Genomic DNA, 22,189 nt, shown 5'->3' with positions numbered 1-22,189 from the left:
CCTAGTAGAAGGCTGTTGGGGTGAGCTAGCCATTATTCCTTTGTATGTATGGAGTGCAATAAAATAATTGGAAGTTTTGTACAAAATAACCTATATAGATATGCTTTAGCAGACTGTGGCACATTTTGATAAGTTTGAGTAATACTCACTGAACTTGGAGAATTCAGAAGAACTTTTGTAGAATGAGAGGCCATTGTTATCTGTAAGTCACAGGATAAAGTCTGCGTCATTTCTTCAGCATTTCCAATGCTTAACAAAAGGACTGTGACTTGTTTGTTTACAATGTATTCAGGAACCAATGATGCAATGTAATAACTGAACCTTAGCTTCAATCTTCATTCACACACCTCAGTCATGACCTCAGCAACCTTTACTGCCAAGTTTTGCTTTGGAATTTTGCCAAAGTTCTGGGAAGAAGAATAAAATCTTTTGGCAGGAAAGCAAAATGATGATTGTGTTATTGTAAAGTCCCAGTGTACTTGTAGAGTGCAAAAGGCTTCGGTTTTAAGTTCATTCTTTCATTGTTACTAAGTGAAAACATTATCTATTTTGTGTTTTATTCAGGCTATACTTTGAGCTTTATAAAAGCAGCTATTGAGTTCCACACTGCCCACACACGAGTAGCTTTTGTTCCTGCCCATTTTTATTTTGCTTGGCTGGTGAGTGTTGTATTTATTTAAGAATCTGGTTTCGAACTTCTTAAAGGTATTTCTTTTGCAAGGTGTAATTTTAAAATATCTGTCTCATTTTCATTTCTCTGAATGTCATATGACCTAGATACCCTTCACATTGCACCCAGTGTAGGAAGGTTTTTGAAGCCACAAGGGAGACCCTCTGGTCACTGCAGCAGGCCAGCATCTGCTGTGGCCAACCATGACAGTGGGCTCCTAAATTGAGCTGAGATCCTAGCTTGCCTCTATATCTGAGTCAGTTCCTCGAGAGTCAATGTGGTTTGTCAGGACTATGTCCCAACACAAAGGATCTGCAATTGCTGGGAGTGAGACGTGTTTTGGTCTGCCCACTGCTGGAGGATGGTCTAGGCAAGGCATACAATCTCATCAAGGCAATCTTTTCATCTTGTCTGTAAGTGGAAAGATCCAGAACTTTGGTAGATAGAGAAAAGAAAGATTATCATATTGTTTTTGTTTGAGAGGGGAAAGAGGAGGTAGTTCAATATCAAAAATTCATCATCATATGTACAAGTGGTGGTGGCATCCGTCGGTCTCGAGAGACCATGGATCTGTGCCTGGAGTTTCCAGGGCGCAGGCCTGGGCAGGGTTGTATGGGAGACCGGCAGTTGCCCAAGCTGCAGGCCTTCCCCTCTCCATGCCACCGATGTTGTCCAAGGGAAGGGCACTAGGACCCATGCAGCTTGGCACCGGTGACGTCGCAGAGCAATGTGTTGTTAAGTGCCTTGCTCAAGGACACAAACACGCTGCCTCAGCTGAGGCTCGAACCAGTGGCCTTCAGGTTACTAGTCTGATGCCTTGCCCACTAGGCCACACGCCAACACATGTATGTACAAGTACATACAGTATATACACTGGTACAATGATAAAATTACTTACAGCAGCTTCAAAGGCATACTACATCAGATAAGCAGCATTCACAAGAAAAAACATAAATTAAGCAAGTTATACATAATTATACAAAAACAATTAGAACAAAATTTAAAAAAAACCAAAGTCCATTATAGTGCAAAGTGATTAAAGTAGTCATTGTGTTGCTACACTGATGTACTGATTAAGGTTGCACATATTGCTTCAAGAACTGAATGGTTGAAGGGAAGAAGCTGTTCTTTAAACTGGTGATGTGGGACTTCAGGTTTCTTTACCCCTTGTCTGGCAGTAGCTGCGAGAAGATGGCATATCTTGGACAGTGAAGATAGACGCTGTTACTCAAGGCAGCACTTCTTTTAGATACTTCCAATTATGGGCAAGGTTGCGCCCATGATGTATTAGACTGAGTTCATTATTCTCTGCAGCTTCCTGTAGTCCTACACATTCGAATTACTGTGCTAAACTATAATGCAACCAGTCTGGATACTTTCAGCAGTGAACCTGTAAACATTTGGTAGCGTGTTCAATGACGTGCTGTACTTCTTTAACCTTCTACGAAAGTAAAGATGCTGACACACCTTGACTGAAGAGTTATTTTTCTCTTAGATCATTTGGAAGAGGGAACACAGCTGAACTGCAGTTGAGGTATTCCCTACTTTATGTCAGTGACTACGTTTGAAAGGCATTTTTAGGATACGTAGAGTTTGTGAAAGGTACTATATAGATGAAAGTATTCCTTTCTTCTCCCAATAGTGCTGCCCTTTTTGGCTGAGGAGTAGGAGTGAATATGCCATTGGGAAATGGAATAAGAAACTTTTGCTGCTAATTTAAAGCTTCCCCAGAGGCTCCTCGGGCAATCTTCCAGTGAAATAATAGCTTCTTCTTTGACATTTCTCCAGACTGGAGAATTACTAGCTTTCACCATAGTTCTGTGGCTTCTAAGGTTGCCGTTGAAGTCAATATGTTGCCTGGAGACAATTAGTGAGAGCTCCTAGACAGGTGGATAGAGTCATAGAGTACTACAGTAAAGAAACAAAACATTTGGACCAGCTAGTCCATGCCAAAATGTTATTTTGCCCAGGATTATTGACCCACACCTAGACCATACATCTCCCAACCATGTATTTAACCAAACTTCTCTTAATTGTTGCAATCCAACCCACATCCACCACTTCCTCTTGCAGCTTGTTCAACACTTGGACCACTCTCTCAGTGAACAAGTTCCCCCTCAGGTTCCCCTTAAACATTTCACCTTTCACCCTTAACCTATGACCACCAGTTCTGTTCTTACCCAACCTCAGTTGTAAAAGCCTGCTTGAACTTACACTATCTATATCCCTTATGATTTTGTGTACCTAATATACAAATGGGATAATGTGGCTATCCTGCATTCTATTCAAAAACAAGCTCCGGATGCAAGATTTTGACCCAAAACATTGACAATTCCTCTCCCAAACCCACTTCGCATGACATCCAGCAGATTGTTTGTTGCTCCAGATTCCAGCTTCTCCAGCCTCTCGTCTTTTCATACAATATTGTTACACTGCTGCCTAGGGTACCTGGAGTTTTGACAAGATTTTATTGGATGAGTATTCATAATGGTTGGGGCCACCTGTCTTGCAAAGGCACTCCCTAGAAGAAGGCAACAGCAAACCACTTCTGTCGAAAGATTTGCAAACAGCAAATATGGTCATGGAAAGACCATAATCGCCTACGTCATACGACATGGCACATAATGAATGGATGATGGTCATAGGGGTGTTACACCCATTATTTGATTTCTTTGCAAAGTGAAGAAAATTGTTTTTGCATGATGGAAGGACTGGAGAGTCACAAATTAGAGAGTCCTCACTAAATGTGAACTGACATTTCACAACCGAAGGTAGTGGCCATTAACCATCACTAAACACTTAACTATGGTTAATTCGCCCACTGGAGTGTGGAATGTGGTTCTTTTCTAAACAGACTGGATTATTGAATAGAATAATCATATGAAAGTAGAGCAAGAATTATAGTCATACAGTCATAGAAAACTACAGCACAGAAACAGTCTCTTCAGCACATGCTGACTATAAGTCCGTGCTGAACTATTATTTTGCCTAGTGCTGGCACTCCATACCCTTCCCATCCATGTATATAACCAAATTTGTCTTATATGTTGAAATCAAACCCACATCCACAACTTCCACGAGCAACATGTTCCACACCGTCACCATCTCCATGTTGCCTTTAAATATTTGGCATTTCACCCTTAACCCCTGACTTAGTTCTAGTCTCACCCACCCTCAGTGAGAAAAGGCTGCTTGAATTGACTCTATCTATATCCCTTATGATTTTATATACCTCTATCAAATCTCCCCTCATTCACCTGCAGTGAATAAAGTCCTAATCTCTTCAACCTTTCCCTGTAACTCAGGTCCGTATATCCTGACAACATCCTTGTAAATTTTCTCGGCACTTATTTAAACCTTATCTGAGATGTCTGTCATTACAGACCTGGTTCTTCTACTTCCACATTCAGCCTTCTCTAGCCTTTCTGATATCAACAATTACAAACCAATAAGCTCTGGATTGCAATACCCCTCATGATCCAGCTGTTTCTTCCAACCCCATCTCTGCCCTCCAGTTGGAACCACTTCTATGTTACACCGTCCTTTCTGACCTTCCTCTCTCTGATCCTGAGCAATTGGTATTCAGCAGAGGCCACAGCTTCCGGAATGTCTACTCCCCTAGCTTAATGAACTCTGAGTAACATACAAAATGCTGGAGGAACTCGCAGGCAGCATATGTTGAAAGAAATGTAAAGTCGATGTTTCAAATCGAGGCTTTTTATCTGAATAATGAACTCCACTGCCATTAACTACTCAGTTTCTGCTTTAATTGCTGCACATACAACGACCACTGTGAAGATAGTGGATTACGTTGCATTTACTCTGACTTATTTGAGAGTCCATTTGCAGTATGGAATAAACATAATCTTCAGCCTCCAACATAAATAGAATCACATCCTCAGAAAATGCAGAGTGAAGTATAGTTACGTATAAAATGAAGACATTGGATGATCAGTCTTTTTTTGTTTTTGTATTATATTTATTTTAACTATTTAATCTACACATATATACTTACGGTAATTGATTTATTTATATGTTTTTTTTCTGTATTTACCATGAATTGCATTGTACAGCTGCCACTAATTTAACAAATTTCATGACATATGACGGTGGTATTAAACCTGATTCTTATTCTGCCGTGCCTTCTATGTAACGGCACTTATGAGCTGGACCAAGGGCAAATCCTCTGAAATGATAAAGGCAAGGATTTGAAAGTTGCTGACCCCCCCTTATTCTGATTATAGCAATATGGGCAGCAATCTTGACTGACCTGGGCTTTGGCCAATCATTTCTCTTGCGCCCCGCTGTAGTATTATCATTAGAGTCATGGAACACTAATGATCCACAAAATACATCATTATAAAGAACTTTACTAACAAAAGACCATCAATCTACAGAAGGAAAAACTATGAAAAGAATGGCTTTCTAAAAGCCTCATCTTAATGACTTTATTGGCCTATTATTAAAATAGATAGGGTCAACTAAAAATAACGTTAGCCAATGAGTATAAGCCTGTCCTAGGGTTGGGGGTCTGCCTATGCGTGTAAGTGGGTGGGCTGGAGGATGGAAAGGGGGCTTGTCTTGCTGTTCTGATGAAGGGCCTCAGCTCAAAATATCAACTGTTAATTCCTCCTCATTGGTGCTGAGTTCCTCCAGTATTTTGTGTGTGTTGCTCTGGATTTAAAGCATCTGCACAATCGCTTGTGTTTGTCTTGCTGTTGTGGTTGTTGCTGGTGTTGCTCTGCTGAACATTGTGGGCACCAGAATCGAGTTTAATATCATTGACAAATGTAGTGAAATTGGTTGCTTTATGGCAGCATTACAGTGCAATACATTAAAAAAATCTATAATCATAATAGGCATTCTACTTTGGCGACAGAATAAGTGACAACACTTGCTTTCTGCCCCAACACATCATTAGGTTGTGTTGGTTGTTAATGCAAGTGATGCTTTTTTTTCTATACTGTATACAAGATAAATGAATGAATTGCAATCTGACTGGACTTGAATTAGGAATCAAACAAAGTCGATTTAATCGATCTGTTTAAAGAGCAGAGGGAACAGAGTTTATATCTAAATCTGTAGCAGAGTCATCTTGTGCGGGCCTGTGGACAACATGATTCCTCGCCAGCGTGACTGACTGATGCGTGACGGGAGATCGGAACATCGCGACAGTGGGTGCAGCTGTCAGCGGCCTCTGCACTCGAGCGATCGGCCTTTCTCTCTCTCTCTCTCTCGATGGTGAGATGAACTGATTCTTGAGTTGGGGGAACTCGAAATAAAGCGACACTTCACACTGTAACATCGAAGCAGCGAGCTGTTGGCCTCCCCTCTGCGGAAGGAGTGACGCCTCACTAGAGAGAGAGAGAGCAAGTCTGTGGGATATTGAGCTGTTGGGATGAACGGTGGTTTTTGATACACACTAGATCATGGTCTCTTTGGGGGCTTTACTATTGCTTGCCTGGTGGGTGATGGAGGCTGATGCTTTCTGCTGAAACAAGTGGGGGGAGAGGAGAAAGGGGAGGGTTGATACTTTGTTGCTACTTGTGCGTTGGAGGAGGGAGGGAGCATTTGGGGTTCTAATGTCCTCTTTGGGTTTTTTCTTCTTTTTCGTGAATGTCTGTGAAGAGTAAGACTTTCAGGTTGTATACTGTATGCATTCTCTGGTATTGAATGGAACCATTGATTCATTGGATGACATTTCCAGTAAAGTGTAGTGGATGGAGAATATGAGGCCCTCTGTTGGTCAGGGTCAACCATCGATGTTGCATCACAGCTGTCTACATCATGCACAGGGCAGGGCAGTACGATATGAGGCACAAGCAGGTTCCCCCTCTCCATGCAGATGATGAATCCAAAGGAATGGCAGAGACTGATATAATTTGGTACCACTGGTGTCACAGGATGTCCCAGTCAGTACTGAACTCAACACAGGACTGCTTTAGGGACTCCAGCTCCGGATTTTTCTCATGGTTTACTCCAGAAGCTTTCCCCGTGAATGGATACGGACAAAAGACAGTGGAGGTTTGAGATCAGAGTTTTCTTTCTAGATGAGCTGACAAGCCCCATCTGCCCGAAGCAATTGGTTTTTAAGTGCCAATAAACTGCTGTAAGCCCTTTCTCCTCTCACTAGAAATGATTCCGTTGGGCTTAGTAGCTAAGCCACACATGAAGGCCAGGAGCCGGACTTGATTGTTGGAAGCTATTTGAGATGCATGCCATTGGGAGCATTTAATAGGAAGTGGGAGTTTATGATCACTACCACCCAGCAGCTATAACAACCTTAAGGAGCCAGATGGGGAATAGTTACATGCAAATGATGTTCATAAACTCCATCATTAGTCGCTTAAATCAGGGCAGTCACTTAACATGATTGATGGTGAACTTACACATTCATTCCACTGTTTGAGATTATCATTCTTTTGCTCATTGGATGTTTTTCACTCTTTGTATATAGTTATTTTTTTAGAAATTCTAATGTATTTCTTTGTTCTGCTGTGATTGCCTGCAAGAAAATGAATTTTGGGATAGCATATAGTATATGGTGACATATACATACTTTGATAATGAATTTAATTTAAACTTTGAAATTTAGTTTGAATTTTGAACTTCAATTGTCATGCTAAGCTGTATTAAAAACTTCATGTGATCAATCAATTTGTTGTGACAATTAATTGAATTTTTCTCCCACGAATGTGTGAGTTTTAGGTGAGATACACTTGTCCGATGGAAGCTGATGATACTCAGTAGATTCCCTGCTTGATATGGGTTTTGAAAGTGCTTCAATAAGACAACCTCTTGCTTATCATTTGATAATCAAGTGCTTATCCACTTCGTGGAAATTAACCTTATATGATTAGTCCAAAATGGAATCATTGCTTCATTGAATTTAGAGTACAGAGTGAGGCCATTCAACCCATTGGTCTCTGCTAGATCTTAGGATTCATGTTGGGGGTTTGATGTTATTATTGCTGTTTTTTGTAAGGGAAGGAGCTGAAAGTTTGTGGTTTTTGATGTTCTAGCTGTCGTTTTTCAGATGGCTGATCTGTTTTTATGTGAGGTGTGGTCTGGGGTTTAGGGTTTGATGTTCTAGCTGCTGTTTTCCTTGTGGGAGACCTGTTAGTTTTTGTGTGAGGGATGGGGTGGAGGGTTTGGGGTTTGTGAGTTTTGTTTCTTTTTCTTTCATGTGGGGGGGGGGGAATTGAAGTCTTTTCTTTCAACAGCTCTCATGGATTTTCTGTATTTCATAACTATCTGGAGAAGACAAATTTCAGAGTTGTATTGTACATGCATACTTTGACATTACAATGAAACTTTGGACCTTTGATATAAGAAATTTTAATGTCATAGCTTAAAATGTGACATATGACCATGGGTGACATAGGTTAATCTACCAAAAACATCTTAAGCTAAGAAGCTCCTTGATGGGATGGGAAGTCTGTAGCTGGTGGTGGGCTGTGACTGAGACAAGTTGAGGCTGATGTAACAAAAATGTAAATTAGCCATGCAATGTCTTTTTTTGTGCGTATGAGAGATTTTTTCTATGAATGAAGTTTAGTTAATGAAATGGAGCTTCACATTATGAGTAGATATATTACTGAATTTTATGACTCTGTGGTAAAGTCTGCTTGTGATAAAAATGATTATGAGCTTCACTACCTGAGCAATAAATTTGTAAAACTGAGCTCACTGCCTGTTATAGAATCTGTATGATTGTCTGATGAATGAGACTAAGATTATATAAAGCAGGATGGATATACAACTGTGGTATTGTTTTCTTAAATATTATACATCAGGGCAAATTTTATGGTTTATATAACCATATAACAATTACAGCACGGAAACAGGCCATCTCGGCCCTTCTGGTCCGTGCCGAATGCTTACTCTCACCTAGTCCCACCTACCTGCACTCAGCCCATAACCCTCCATTCCTTTCCTATCCATATACCTATCCATTTTTTTTTTAAATGACAAAATCGAACCTGCCTCTACCACTTCTACTGGTAGCTCGTTCCACACAGCTACCACTCTCTGAGTTCCCTCTCGTGTTGCCCCTAAACTTTTGCCATTTAACTCTCAATTCATGTCCTCTTGTTTGAATCTCCCCTACTCTCAATGGAAAAAGCCTATCCACGTCAACTCTATCCATCCCCCTCATAATTTTAAATACCTCGATCAATTCCCCCCTCAACCTTCTACACGCCAAAGAATAAAGACCTAACTTTTTCAACCTTTCTCTGTAACTTAGGTGCTGAAACCCAGGTAACATTCTAGTAAATCTCCTCTGTACTCTCTCTATTTTGTTGGCATCTTTCCTATAATTCGGTGACCAGAACTGTACACAATACTCCAAATTTGGCCTCACCAATGTCTTGTACAATTTTAACATTACATCCCAACTCCAAAACTCAATGCTTTGATTTATAAAGGCCAGTATACCAAAAGCTTTCTTCACCACCCTATCCACATGAGATCCCACCTTCAGGTAACTATTCAACGTTATTCCTAGATCACTCTGTTCTACTGCATTCCTCAATGCCCTACCATTGAAGAATATATTATATTTAACCTATTATATTTAATAATTTCTTAAATGTTGTAACCTTACATTGAGAATGACTGATCTATTACTTAAGAATTGTTAAACAATTTCAAGTATCTTTAAAAAATTAAAAAAATTGTAACCTCTTGATTTTGCCTTGTTTTTATTGTGTGTTTCAGGATGTTTCGAGTGCTGCATCAAGTGTCTGGGGGGCATTCCCTATGCCTCCCTGATTGCCACCATCCTTCTCTATGCTGGGGTGGCACTGTTCTGTGGCTGTGGCCATGAAGCCCTCTCTGGGACAGTCACAATTCTGCAAAATAACTTTGAGGTGGTAAGAGGTGCTGGAGACACCTTAGATGTGTTCACCATGTAAGTAGTTCCTTCTCCTAAAACTCTCCTTTGGCCAGTTGCTCATACCACACATGGAACGAGTAGTTGCAGAAGAGACGTAAAGAAATGGTTTCAAAGACAAAGGATTGTGTTGTGAAGTTAAGCTGATGAAGCTGGGGTTGCTCTCCTTGGGATAGATGAAATTAGGAGGAGGTTTTGGAGAGGTATTTAAAATCCAAAAAGCACATTGGCGAAATCCTCTCAGGACAGTAAAATGGCATCTACTGGGATACCAGTTCAGTATCCTGATTCCAATCAATACCTATGACATTCACTGGAAACGCAGTGACTGAGAAGATCTAAGGTCCACTCCCTGATTGATTGACACTGGAGTTCAAGAACAGAGGAAAATAGGTGCTGGAATAGGCCAAGAGGCCTTCAGGCCTACCTCACCATCCAGTTTGATAATTGCTAATCTCTGCTGGCCTCAACTTCCTGTTCCAGTTTCCCATCATTCACAGTTCTTTGATTTTTCAAATATTGATCTATCTCCCCCTTAAATATATCTAATGATCACAGACATCCCACCCTGCAAAAACTCATTTCAGGGAGGTAGCACCATCAATTTGCGGGAGTCTCCCGGTTGAGGTGGGATGACTGCAATAGAGTAGCTCCTTAGCAGCTAGCCAGCTAGTTTAAATCACGTTAGCTATGCTAATGAACGAATGACACCTGTTTGAACTCACCTCAACATATCTTTTACATTTTAACCCATCATGGCAATAGAAAAGTCACTGTTGCAAACAGTGCAGCGAGGAACACTGTCATTATTTTTGACCTCTATTAGGCAGGGGTACACTTTAATATAGTCTGGGGTGAAGCAGGTTTTATATTTTCTTTTTTTTTGGAACACTCTGCCATGATGCACTCTCTCTCTCTCTCTCTCTTTCTCGCTCTCTTGCTCTCTCTCTCTCTCTCGCTCGCTCTCAAAATATCTATTTCCGGGATATTGTATATAATTTGCGGGCATCAGGGAGCCGCTATCAATATGCGGGAGACTCCCAGAACTTCCGGGAGAGGTGGGATGTCTGTGATCAGGCCTCTCCACCCTTGTTGAGCAGGAATGCAAGATATTCACCACCCTTTGAGAGAAGAAATTTGTAGCACCTTGGCTTTAAACGACCGGCCCCTTATTTTGCAGATAGGTCCCTTGTTTTTGATTCTTCCTCTACTGAAAACATCTCAACATCTACTCTTTGGATCCTCTATGTTTGAATACAGCAACCCCTTATTCTAACTGACAAGGAATGGAAATATGGCAGTCTTTATTCAAAAAGAGCAGCCTCAGAATAGAGGAATCTTGCTCTAGAATGAAGATCATAAGAAATTTCTTTAGCCAGAGGGTAATGAATCTATGAATTTGTTGCCATAGAGAGCTGTGGAGGTGTATTTAAGGCCGAAGTGATAGGTTCTTCATTAGTGAGTACATGAAAGGTTACAGGAAGAAGGCAGAAAACTCAGGTTGAGAGGGAAATGGATCGGCCATGGTGGAATGGTGGAGCAGTCTAGATTATTAAGGGATTGGACACACTGGAGGCAGGAAGCATGTTCCCGCTGATGGGTGAGTCCAGAACTAGAGGCCACAGTTTAAGAATAAGGGGTAGGCCATTTAGAACAGAGATGCAGAAAGACTTCTTCACCCAGAGAGTGGTGGATATGTGGAATGCTCTGCCCCAGAAGGCAGTGGAGGCCAAGTCTCTGGATGCATTCAAGAGAGAGTTAGATAGAGCTCTTATAGATAACGGGGTCAAGGGATATGGGGAGAGGGCAGGAATGGGGTACTGATTGTGTATGATCAGCCATGATCACAGTGAATGGCGGTGCTGGCTAGAAGGGCCGAATGGCCTACTCCTGCACCTACTGTTTATTGTCTATTGTCTATTGAGTGGCCTAATTCTGCTTCTATGTCATATGGTCAAGTCCCTTTGGATCCTGTATGTTTAAATAAGACAACTCCTCATTCTAAACTTCAAGGAATGCAAGTACGAAAGTCTTTACGGCTGACACTTTATAGTGTAGGTCACACAGGTTCTGTTCCCACTGCAGCCTGTAAGGAGTTTGCATGTTCTCCCCGTGACCGCACGGGTTTTCTCCGGGTGCTGCAGTTTCCTCCCACTTTCCAAGGACGTACCGGTTGGTAGGTTAATTGGTCTCTGTAAATTGTTCTGTGTTCAAAGGGCTATGAGGGTCTATACCACACTGTATAAATAAATAAATAAATCATGTTGCTTTTGTGTACAGAATACGTGATGAAAAGTAGCTGCACTTGTTTATTGAGTGGAATTGTCCTACGATAAGAATTAATGTGTGTGGGTGAAAGGGAATGTCAGGTGTAAATGACTCAATGCCAGTCTTACCAAGATATTTTTACACTGCAAAGACAAATGTGGTGCTAGGGATATGGTATAGTGGGGTCTTCACATTTCAATAATTTGATTTTTTTATCCATTCTGAGGATTTGAACAATACTGATAAGGTGAACATGTAAAACATAAGGATCAATAAGACCTGCAGTGTCCATAGAGTCCCCTGAGTCCTATTCTGGTTGTTTTTGTTATGAGTAGCAGTTTTGCCCATTTTCAGTTGTCCCTGTATCGAGTGGTTTACTCAGCCAGTTCAGAATCAGACACATTGCTGAAGATGGTGCTCACATTAAAGTAAGACTGGGAATACCAAACAAATCTCCACCCCACCCTATAACCCCTGCCCTCCCAGAGATTTGTTAAAGTAGATCTTTATTTTAAATTCCAGATTTTTAAATGAATGGTGAGATGCCTGAAATAGAGGTTCCAATGTACAGGATTATAAGAGGCTGCAGAGAGCTCCATCACAAGCACTTCTTTCCCTCCACTGTCAGATATTGAATGGTGTACGACCCATGAACATTTAATCTTTTCTTTTCTATTTGTCCTATTTATTTACTTTTTAATGTTATATTAATTTTGTATATTTGCACTGTACTGTTGCTGCAATAGATTTCATGTTACATTAAACAGTGATAATAAATCTGATTTTAATTCTGAACTTGGGTCTCTGGACTGTTGATAATGTAATCACTGCGCACCACCATCATAATACTCTTTTCAGCAATCAATAAGAACATGACTCATCTATTTCCCCTTCCTGATCCCCATTTCCACTGCTTCCTTCAGTGCCCAGAAACCCACTGATCCAACCTTGAATGCATTCAAAAACTAAATATCTGGAGCCGCAGAGCCACAGAGATAGAGTATTTCAAGCCTCTGATTTTTCCCTTTTTTCAATCTAAAGTACTGGTTCCTTATTCTCAGTCTGTTCCTTCCAGTTGCCTTTTCTCCATCTCAATGTCCAGTATATCAGTGCCTCCAGCATATCTTAAGGAGATAACCTGTCATTTTTTTCTGAAGCTTTGTTAATGTTGATCCACTACTTTTGCTGAACTGAGTAGTTTGTGCATCCATTTCTGTGGGGATTTCACGGTCTACCATGCCTGCAAGGTTGAGTGAAGTAAATGGTAAATTCCAAAGAAGTTCGGCAGGTCTCCTTTCTGAAAACGTAGTTCTGAAATAGATTGGTTTTAATAACAATCCTGCATTTCGTGTTCCCTATTCCTGATAGTAGCTTTCTTGTTCTAAACTGCATTGAATTAATTGAATCTAAATTCCTCAGCCATTGCCTCTATGGATTATAAACAAGTCTCAGGTTTGTTAACTCTAAAAATGAAAATTGAAATAGAACTCAGATTCTAGAAATCTGAAATAAAATCAGAAAATGCTGAAAATTCTCAGCAGGTCAGTCAACATCTGTTGGAGGAGGAACAGAGTTATTGTTCCAGGTTCTGATGGAATGCTTCTGGTGTTTCTTTGATATTTCAGGTTCTGATAGAATGTCGTCGAAGTTTTAGGTTCTGATGGAATGCCTTTGATGTGAAGCACCAATTTATTTCTATCGCTACTAATGTTACATGACTTGCTGTTTCCAAATGTTCAACTTTTATTCCTAGCATAGTAACTTGTTTCCCAATGAAAATGTTATTTGCTTCTCCCCTCGCACCTATCCAACTGACATCTAAAATTGGTATGTAGATACGTATATTGTCCAGTCTATCATTAACTAGGTTCTAAGTACACATATTCATTACTAAGGAGGATACACTTGCAAGGGAGTTAAATGAAATCTCACCAGGATTCCAGGATGAAAACGTTTTTTAAATAAATCTGCCAGCTTAGCCTATACTCATTGGAGTACAGAAGCATGAAAAATAATCTTAGTGAAATATAGCAGTCTGAGATTTCAAGAGGATGGATATCGAAAGGATATTTCATTATGGAGAAATCCGCCCTTGGGTTTGAACAGGGGTTCTCAATCTTTTATTATGCCTTGGACCAATCCAATAAGCAGTGGGTCTGTGGGGGTCAGGTTGGGAATCTCTGATTTAGAACAACATTTACACTCTTAAGATAGAGGTAAGAAGGTAATTCAATAGGAGTGCTAGAGGGGTTAAGCCACTGAATATCAAGGATTTTGTAAAGAGAGATACTTAAGATGACAGATGCTGGAATCTGGACTAACCAACAGGTTAAGAAGCATTTGTGCTGAGAAATGAATCATCACTGTTTTGGGTTGAAACCCTGCATCAGGATGAGGAGTGGAGAGGGGAGATAGCTGGTATAAAATGGAGAGGGGGAGCAGTGAAAAAGGGGCCAGCGGTGATTGGTGGACTAAGCAGGAGGGGGGGGGGTGGGGGAAGGATAATGAGCAGGTGAAATCAAACAGGAGAGACAAGGCAAGTGGTTGAGAGATGGAGGCAGACAAATAAAAGATGTGGGGAGGGGAAGACAGTTGTTGGGGGAAGAGAAGCAGGAAAACAAAGGTTATGAATTCTGGAATCTGTTAAGGAAGAAAGGTGATAATGGGAGAAGAAAACTCAAAATGATGGAGGAACTCAGCACGTCAGGTGAAATCTATGGAGGGGAATAAACTCCCAATGTTTCAGGCTGAGACCCTACTGAGATCCTCTAGCATGTTGTGTGTGTTGTTCTGGATTCCCAGCATCTGCAAGATCCCTTGTGTAGGTGATAGTGGAAACTATTCAGAGAGAGGTGAAGGGTAAATGGAACCAGATCCAATTAGGAGAGCTGGTGGTAAAAAATAAGTAGATTGTAGGCTGATGATATTCAGACTGTAATGGTCATAGAGGTCAGGTAACAGAGAGGACTTAACACAAAAATCAGATCAACTACGATCTTACTGAATGTGTGGACAAGGTGGGTGAGCAAGAAAGTGCCTGATTTCTGGAACCAACTTCCATTCCAATTTTAATGAACTTTATCCTTGGGCATAGTAATCAGATCCTTATCTTTTTCAAGATAGGGAAATAGTAGCTTGAACAAAACTAGGTAGAGGGATATAGTGAGGGCAGAAGAGTTCAGTTCACTCACAGAAAATTATTTCACTCTGTTGCTTGAACAACAAGATAAGCACCATGAAACTCTAGATTTCTAGTATCTGAAGTTGTTTTTTTAAAATTTTCATTTATTGCAACATTCTGACTGATTACATCTTCCATTAATTCACATGCTCATGGATAAATGCCTCATGTCCTCTTCAGGCTGACGAACACCATATGTAGTGTGAAATTCACTGTTTGAAAGGGTGATGAAGGCAAAAATACTCATTACATTTACACAGTATCTGGAAAAGCTCTTGAAGAATAAACATCTACAGCGCTATGGAATGACAACTGGAATGTGGGATTATTTTTCATCAACATGAGCCAAGTGAATTCCTTCAACGTTGAAAATGATGGTACCTTCCCTTGTATGATAACCTGTTGCTTGTACACTTGACCTTGCAGGATTGACATCTTCAAGTACGTCATCTACGGGGTGGCAGCTGCCTTCTTTGTCTATGGCATTCTCCTGATGGTGGAAGGATTTTTCACTACTGGAGCCATCAAGGATCTCTATGGAGACTTCAAAATCACCACCTGTGGCCGATGCGTCAGTGGCTGGGTATGTAATGACCTTTCATTGCTTTAGTATTTAGAGTCAGAGCCATTTTAAAATGACACCCCTCTATTCTGAGGCTGTGTTCTCTGGTCTTAGATTCTCCCATCAGAGGAAACATCCTCTCCACATCCACTCTATCGAGGCCTTTTAACATTTGATAGGTTTCAATTAAGACACCCCTCATTCTTCTGAATTCTAGTGAGTAGAGGCCCAGAGCCATCAAACTCTTTTCATATGACAAGCCTTTCAATCTTGGAGTCAATCTCAGGAACCTGCTTGGGACTCTCTCCAATTTCAGCACATCCTTCCTTAGATAAGGGGCCCAAAAATGCTCACAAAACTCCAAGTGAGACTTCACCGGTGCTTTATAAAGCCCCAAAATTACACCCTTGTTTTTATATTCTAGTCCTCTTGAAATTAATGCTCACATCTCATTTGCCTTCCCCACCCCGATTCAACCTGCAAATTAAACTTTGGAAAATCCTGCACAAGGTCTCCCAAGTTCTTTTGCACCTCAGATTTTTGAATTTTCTTTTCATTTAGAAAATAGTCTACCCGTTAATTCTTTCTACCAAAATACATGACCATACACTTCCCGACACTGTATTCTATCTGCCAATTCTTTGTCTGTTCTACTAATCTGTCTAAGCCCTTCTGTAGTCTCTCCACTTCCTCAAAACTGCCAGCCTTTCCACCTGTCTTCATATTGTCCACAAACTTTGCCACAAGCCCATCAATTCCATCACCCAAGTCATTGACATATAATCTAAAAAGGAATGGTCCCAAGACGGACCTCTGTGGAATGCCATTAGTCACCGGCAGCCAATCAGAAAAGGTTCCCTTTATTTCCACTGTTTGCCTCCTGCCAATCAGCCACTGTTTAATCCATGCTAGTATCTTCCCTGTAATGCCATATGCTCTTAACTTGTTAAGCAGCCTCATGTGTGGCTCCTTGTCAAAGGACTTCTGAAAATCCAAGTACACAACATCCACCAATTCTTCTTTGTCTATCCTGCTTGTTATTTCTTCAAAAAAATTCAACACGTTTGTCAGGCAAGATGTTCCCTTAAGAAAACCATACTGACTACAGCCTATTGTATCATGTGCTCCAAATACACCAAAACCACATCTTTAACAATTGATTCCAATATCTTTCCAACCATTGAGTTCAGACTAACTGACTTGGAGTTACACGCTGACTTCGGTTCTTTGTGAGAATGGGACCTGCTCTCAGGGTTTCATAACCGACCATTGTCGTTCGGCATGCCAAGGGCTCGGCCTAAGAGTCCGGCTTGGATTTGGAAGCCTAGGATCTCGGGGCTCTGGAGATGGGCAGATCAAGGGTCGGTGTCACAGCAGGAGACTCGTGTGTCCTCGGGGGAGTCGGGATATCTGCTGTGTGCCCGAAGGCTCAAGATCTTTGAGATCTTCTGGCACAGAGCTCGAAAAAAATATCGTAAACCAGCGAGTTGTTTGTTATGTCTCCCCGCTCGCTGGTAAAATGGAGACGCCTCCTTCTCCCTCAGAGAGAGAGAGCCTGTGGTATGTCGTATACTGGGTGAAATGCTAAGTCCTTGTGGTAACTGCAAGTCTGTGTGTTTGCTATTGCTTTGCTCATGTTTGAGTGCTTGGTGGGGGGTGCTGGTGGGGGGAGGGGGGATCTTTGCTTTCTGCTGCTTACTCATGGGAGGGATGGGAGCTGGAGTGGGGGGAAGACTTTGGGGTTCTAATATTTAACTGTAGTTCATTCTTTTGGGCACTTCTCTGTTTTCGTGGATGGTTGTGAAGAAAAAGCATTTCAAGATGTATATTGTATACATTTCTCTGACATTAAATTGGATCTTTGAACCTATAATTTCCTTTCTTCTACCTCTCTCCTTTCTTGAAAGTGGAATTTTCCACTCTTCTGGAACCATGTCAGAATCAATTGATTCTTAAAAGATCATTACAAGTGCTCCCACACTCTCTTTAGCCACTGCTTTCAGAACCCTGGTGTGATTTATCTACCTTCAGACCTTTCTGTTTCCCAAGAAACTTCTCCCTAGTAATGGACAATTCACACACTTCTGCCCCCTGACATTTTCGAACTTCCGGCATACTGTTAGTGTCTTCCACAGCAAAGACTGATGCAAAATACTTATTCCGTTCGTCAGGTATTTCTTTTTCCCTCAGGAATACCTCTCCAGCATCATTTTCCAGCAGCCCGATACCCACTCTCACCTCTCTTTTACACAGTATAGAAACATAGAAAAATTACAGAACTAAACAGGCCCTTCAGCCCACAATGCTGTGCCGAACATGTAGTTTAGAAATTACCTAGGGTTACCCATAGCCCTCTATCTTTCTATGCACCATGTACCTATTCAGGAGTCTCTTAAAAGACCTTATCGTATCCTCCTCCCACACCATGTATCAGAATAAATTTTTGGGATCCTCTAATATTATTGGCTAGCTTACCTTCGTATTCCTTCTTAATGACTTTTTAGTTGCCTTCTATTCATTTTTAAAAGCTTCCCAATCCGCTAACTTCCCACTAATTTTTGGTCTATTATATGCTGTCTCTTTGGCTTTTATGTTGGCTGTGAATTCTTTTGTCAGTCATGATTGTGTCATCCCTGCTTTCAGAAAGCCCTCCATTGTGTTGTTCTTAGGTGGGTAAGAGTGACCGATTTACCTTTGAGTTTGTAACTTATCAACCTCTCAAGAGGATCTTTAGCTTTAAAAAAAAATAAAATCCAGGAGAACAGGGACTACTTAATGAATAATAATCAGTCATTAAAGCAATGAAATCAAAAGGCTGTTTATAATATTATTATAATATAATTAAATCAGCACTAATTTGTAACCTTATGTTCAAAATAATAATTACCTTGAGCTTGATAAAAGATGGTGCTGAAAAGAAACCTGTGCTCTGGTTTTCCCTCAAATTTATGATGAAATTTACAGCTTTGTTAAAATCTACAGCAATTACATGAGAGAATAAAGGAACTTTTTTTTTTGCTAATGGGCACTTGACACAAGATGTCAATTCTGTACCTTGTCAAGATACTACATGGAATCATTCTTTCATAGTTTTGCTTACAAAGCAGCCACAGCTTATGATTAGCTGTTAGTTAGTAAATTAGTACATATGTTGACCATTGCCTGTAGCTAGCTTGGCGCAGGAATTTTAGCACAACAGAAAGATGGATAGATTTATTTGAAGAATAAAAATTGGACTTTGGGTTAATCTGTAAAATTTGAGGAAAATAATGAAATATACTGAAACTCGATCTTACATCTGAAGTAATGATTTTCAATATTCAATCCAATGCTTATGCCATGTATACTTGAGTTAACAAATCTGACATTGGATCCATTTTCCTTTATAAGATAGGGCGGCGGGTTGGAGAAACCTCTGTACTAAGGGAGGTGTAAGGTGCTCCTTCCCGCTGCACTGCTAGCCTGCAGGTCACTCCTGGATATTCTTTAGCACCTGTTTAGTTCCCCTGCCCCCTCCCCCCAATCATAGTCACGTGAAACCATGGGAGCAGGTGGCGGATGGTCGTATCCACAGCTGGTGCATATCACGTCCTGGTTATGTGACCACTGATGCCAGGCAGAGAGTCTTTGAAGAGTATTGATAATAGCTGGAGTTACCTGTCTTGCATAGGCACAGCTCAGAAGAAGGCAATGGCAAAACACTGGTATAGAAGAATTTGCCAAGAACAATTGTGGTTATGGAAAGATTGTGATTGCCCACATCATACGACACAGCACAGAATGAACAAACAATAAATGAATTGGGTCAGGCAATCATCCTGACTAATGCAAACTAATTAAAAGCATTTAGGCGTTGCTAACATTCTCCATTTGAACAGTCTGGGAGACCATTTCGCTGAACACCTACGCTCTGTCTGCCAGAGAAAGCAGGATCTCCCAGTGGCCACACATTTTAATTCCACGTCCCATTCCCATTCTGATATGTCTATCCATGGCCTCCTCTACTGTCAAGATGAAGCCACACTCAGGTTAGAGGAACAACACCTTATATACCGGCTGGGTAGCCTCCAACCCGATGGCATGAACATTGACTTCTCTAACTTCCGTTAATGCCCCTCCTCCCCTTCTTACCCCATCCCTGATATATATAGTGTTTCCCCCCTCCTTTTTTTTCTCTGTCTTTCTGCCCATCACTCTGCCTGTTCTCCATCTCCCTCTGGTGCTCCCCTCCCCCTTTCTTTCTCCCTAGGCCTCCCGTCCCATGATCCTTTCCCTTCTCCAGTTCTGTATCCCTTTTGCCAATCACCTTTCCAGCTCTTAGCTTCACCCCTCCCCCTCCAGTCTTCTCCTGTCATTTTGCATTTTCCCCTCCCCCTCTTACTTTCAAATCTCTTACTATCTTTCCTTTCAGTTAGTCCTGATGAAGGGTCTTGGCCCGAAACGTCGACAGTGCTTCTCCCTATAGATGTTGCCTGGCCTGCTGTGTTCCGCCAGCATTTTGTGTGTGTTGCTTGATTCTCCAATTGAATCTTTGGTGTTCACTTTTCATAACTTGATTCGAATTCTTTTCAGTTTTATTGCTTTATATTCTTTAGTGCTCAATTGCATTCTTCTGTCAGTCTTGGCCTTTCATGACTAAACTGTTCCAGTTTCCAGATTCTTTCCACAGAAGCCATTATTAGCTCTTGGCTTGTGAGATCATTTCTTATCAAATGTCAAGAGAACAACTCAAATTAGCACACTCAAAATGCTGGAGAAAGTCAGTAGGTCAGGCATCATACTGAAAATGAATAAGCAGTCGACATTTTGGGCTGGAACTCTTCTTCAGGACTGAAAAGGAAGGAAAAAGAAGAAGCCAGAATAAAAAGGTGGCGGGGAGGAAGAAGGAGGATAGTTAAAAGGTCAAGCCTGGTGGGTTGGAAAGATAAAAAGCTGTAGAAAAAGGCACGCAACAAACACAAGAAAATCTGGAGATACTGGAAATCCAAGAGAAGAAAGAATTTGTTAGGAAAAGAGGGTGAACCATAGGAGAGAGGGAAGGAGGAAGGAACCCTGAGAGAGGTGACAGATGGGTGAGAGGAGGTAAGAGGCCAGAATGAGGAATAGAAAAACTTTTTAAATTGTTTTCCAGAAGAGCTCAGGACATTGTCAGTTTTTTTTTTGTTTTGGTGTTCCACCATAATGGTGAATATCTCCTTTAGCTTCCAATTCTCCCTTCTACTTCTTAACTTCTACATGCAAGTTTCAATTTATGTCACTGTCTATTTGGCATTCCTCTGGAACAGTTACCAATTTAATCAATTTTTTCTCAGCACCTGGATGTTTACTTCGACCTGAATTCTTCAGCTTGACGCTGATGGGAGGCAGATCATCACCTGATCAAACCTGGCAAGGCTGCTCCTTCCTCAGTAGAGACATGCATGGCTTCAGATAGTTCATTATTGCTGGGTAACAGCAGATTATCAGACAGTTAGACCAAGCAATTCCATGTGCTGCACACACCAGGATTTCCTTAAGGCATCCTCTTTATGCTTGAGTGCACATTATCGGTTGTACTTCCACTACAGTGTGCCGATGAGCTCTGACAATTGAATGAGTGAGACAACGGAGAATGTGTCCAGTGATATGCCTTCATTATGATCCTCATTATGATTCTTCACGCTTACCTCAAATAGGCAAACAGGAGTGATGAACAGCAAGTGCAGGTCCATAGATACCTTTGTGTAGCTGTACAAATAAATGGAGTGGTGAAGAAGGTTTAATAGGACGCATTCTCAAAGAAAATGAAATTTATAAACTGCAGATGATGGAGCATTTGAAAACAGGAAAAATAGGAACAGCAGTAGGTTACCAGAGCTTTCAAACCTGCCCTACCATTCAGTGACTGATCTACGCAGCAAGTCCTGCACAAGCTGTTCTCAGCCTTCAGTTCCTAAATCTTTAATATATCTGTCTTCCCCTTAAATATATTTAACGAGGGCTGGCGCAGCACACCCTCGGATGGCATTGGTTGTTGACGCAACCTACGCGTTTCAATGTACGCGGACGTCTGCGAGTTGGGCCAGTGGGAAGAATTTAGAAGGAGAGCATTTTTTATCAGTGGTTTGATCGAGGCATGACAGTGTAGGCGCATGGACGTCATCAATTAGACCAGCAGGAAGAATTTAAAAGGAGAGCATTTTTTCTTCAGCGGTTTGATTGAGGCATGACAGTGTAGGTGCATGGACGTCAGCAAGTTAGACCGGCGGGAGAATTTAGAAAGAAGGCAGTGGGTGACTGAGTACAGAAAGTCGTAGTAGGAGGGCTTTGGCTCAATGGGGCATTGGCGACAACGGGTCGAGGCAAGTTAAGTTACTTGTGAAGAATAGGAATAGGAAGTATGTCTGCGAGGCCAGTGTTCTGTTCTGGGTGTCAGATGTGAAACTCCCAGCCTCCTGGACGGCCACATCTGCATCGGATGCGTCGAGCTGGAGCTCCTTAGGGACCGGTTAGGGAACTGGAGATGCAGCTCGATGACCTTCGGCTGGTCAGGGGGAGTGAGGAGGTGATAGAGAGAAGCAATAGGCAGGTAGTTACACCAGGGCCTCAGGAGACAGATAAGTGGGTAACAGA

The 22,189-nt window shown here is 41.4% G+C and overlaps 1 protein-coding gene across 3 annotated transcripts in view; it reads left to right on the top strand.

Moving 5' to 3' along the window:
- gpm6ab (glycoprotein M6Ab) overlaps positions 1–22,189 on the top strand; it is a 251,736-nt gene that overhangs the window by 184,586 nt on the left and 44,961 nt on the right. For all 3 annotated transcript variants that reach the window (XM_073048031.1, XM_073048032.1, XM_073048030.1), the window contains exons 2-3: positions 9,392–9,584; positions 15,442–15,598. In XM_073048031.1, the coding sequence (XP_072904132.1) occupies positions 9,392–9,584; positions 15,442–15,598 (350 nt within the window). The remainder of the gene's footprint in view (positions 1–9,391; positions 9,585–15,441; positions 15,599–22,189) is intronic.

This window comes from Hemitrygon akajei, chromosome 6, assembly GCF_048418815.1.
Source record: "Hemitrygon akajei chromosome 6, sHemAka1.3, whole genome shotgun sequence".
NCBI lineage: Eukaryota > Metazoa > Chordata > Chondrichthyes > Myliobatiformes > Dasyatidae > Hemitrygon > Hemitrygon akajei.
This window is presented reverse-complemented; position numbering and strand designations above follow the sequence as displayed.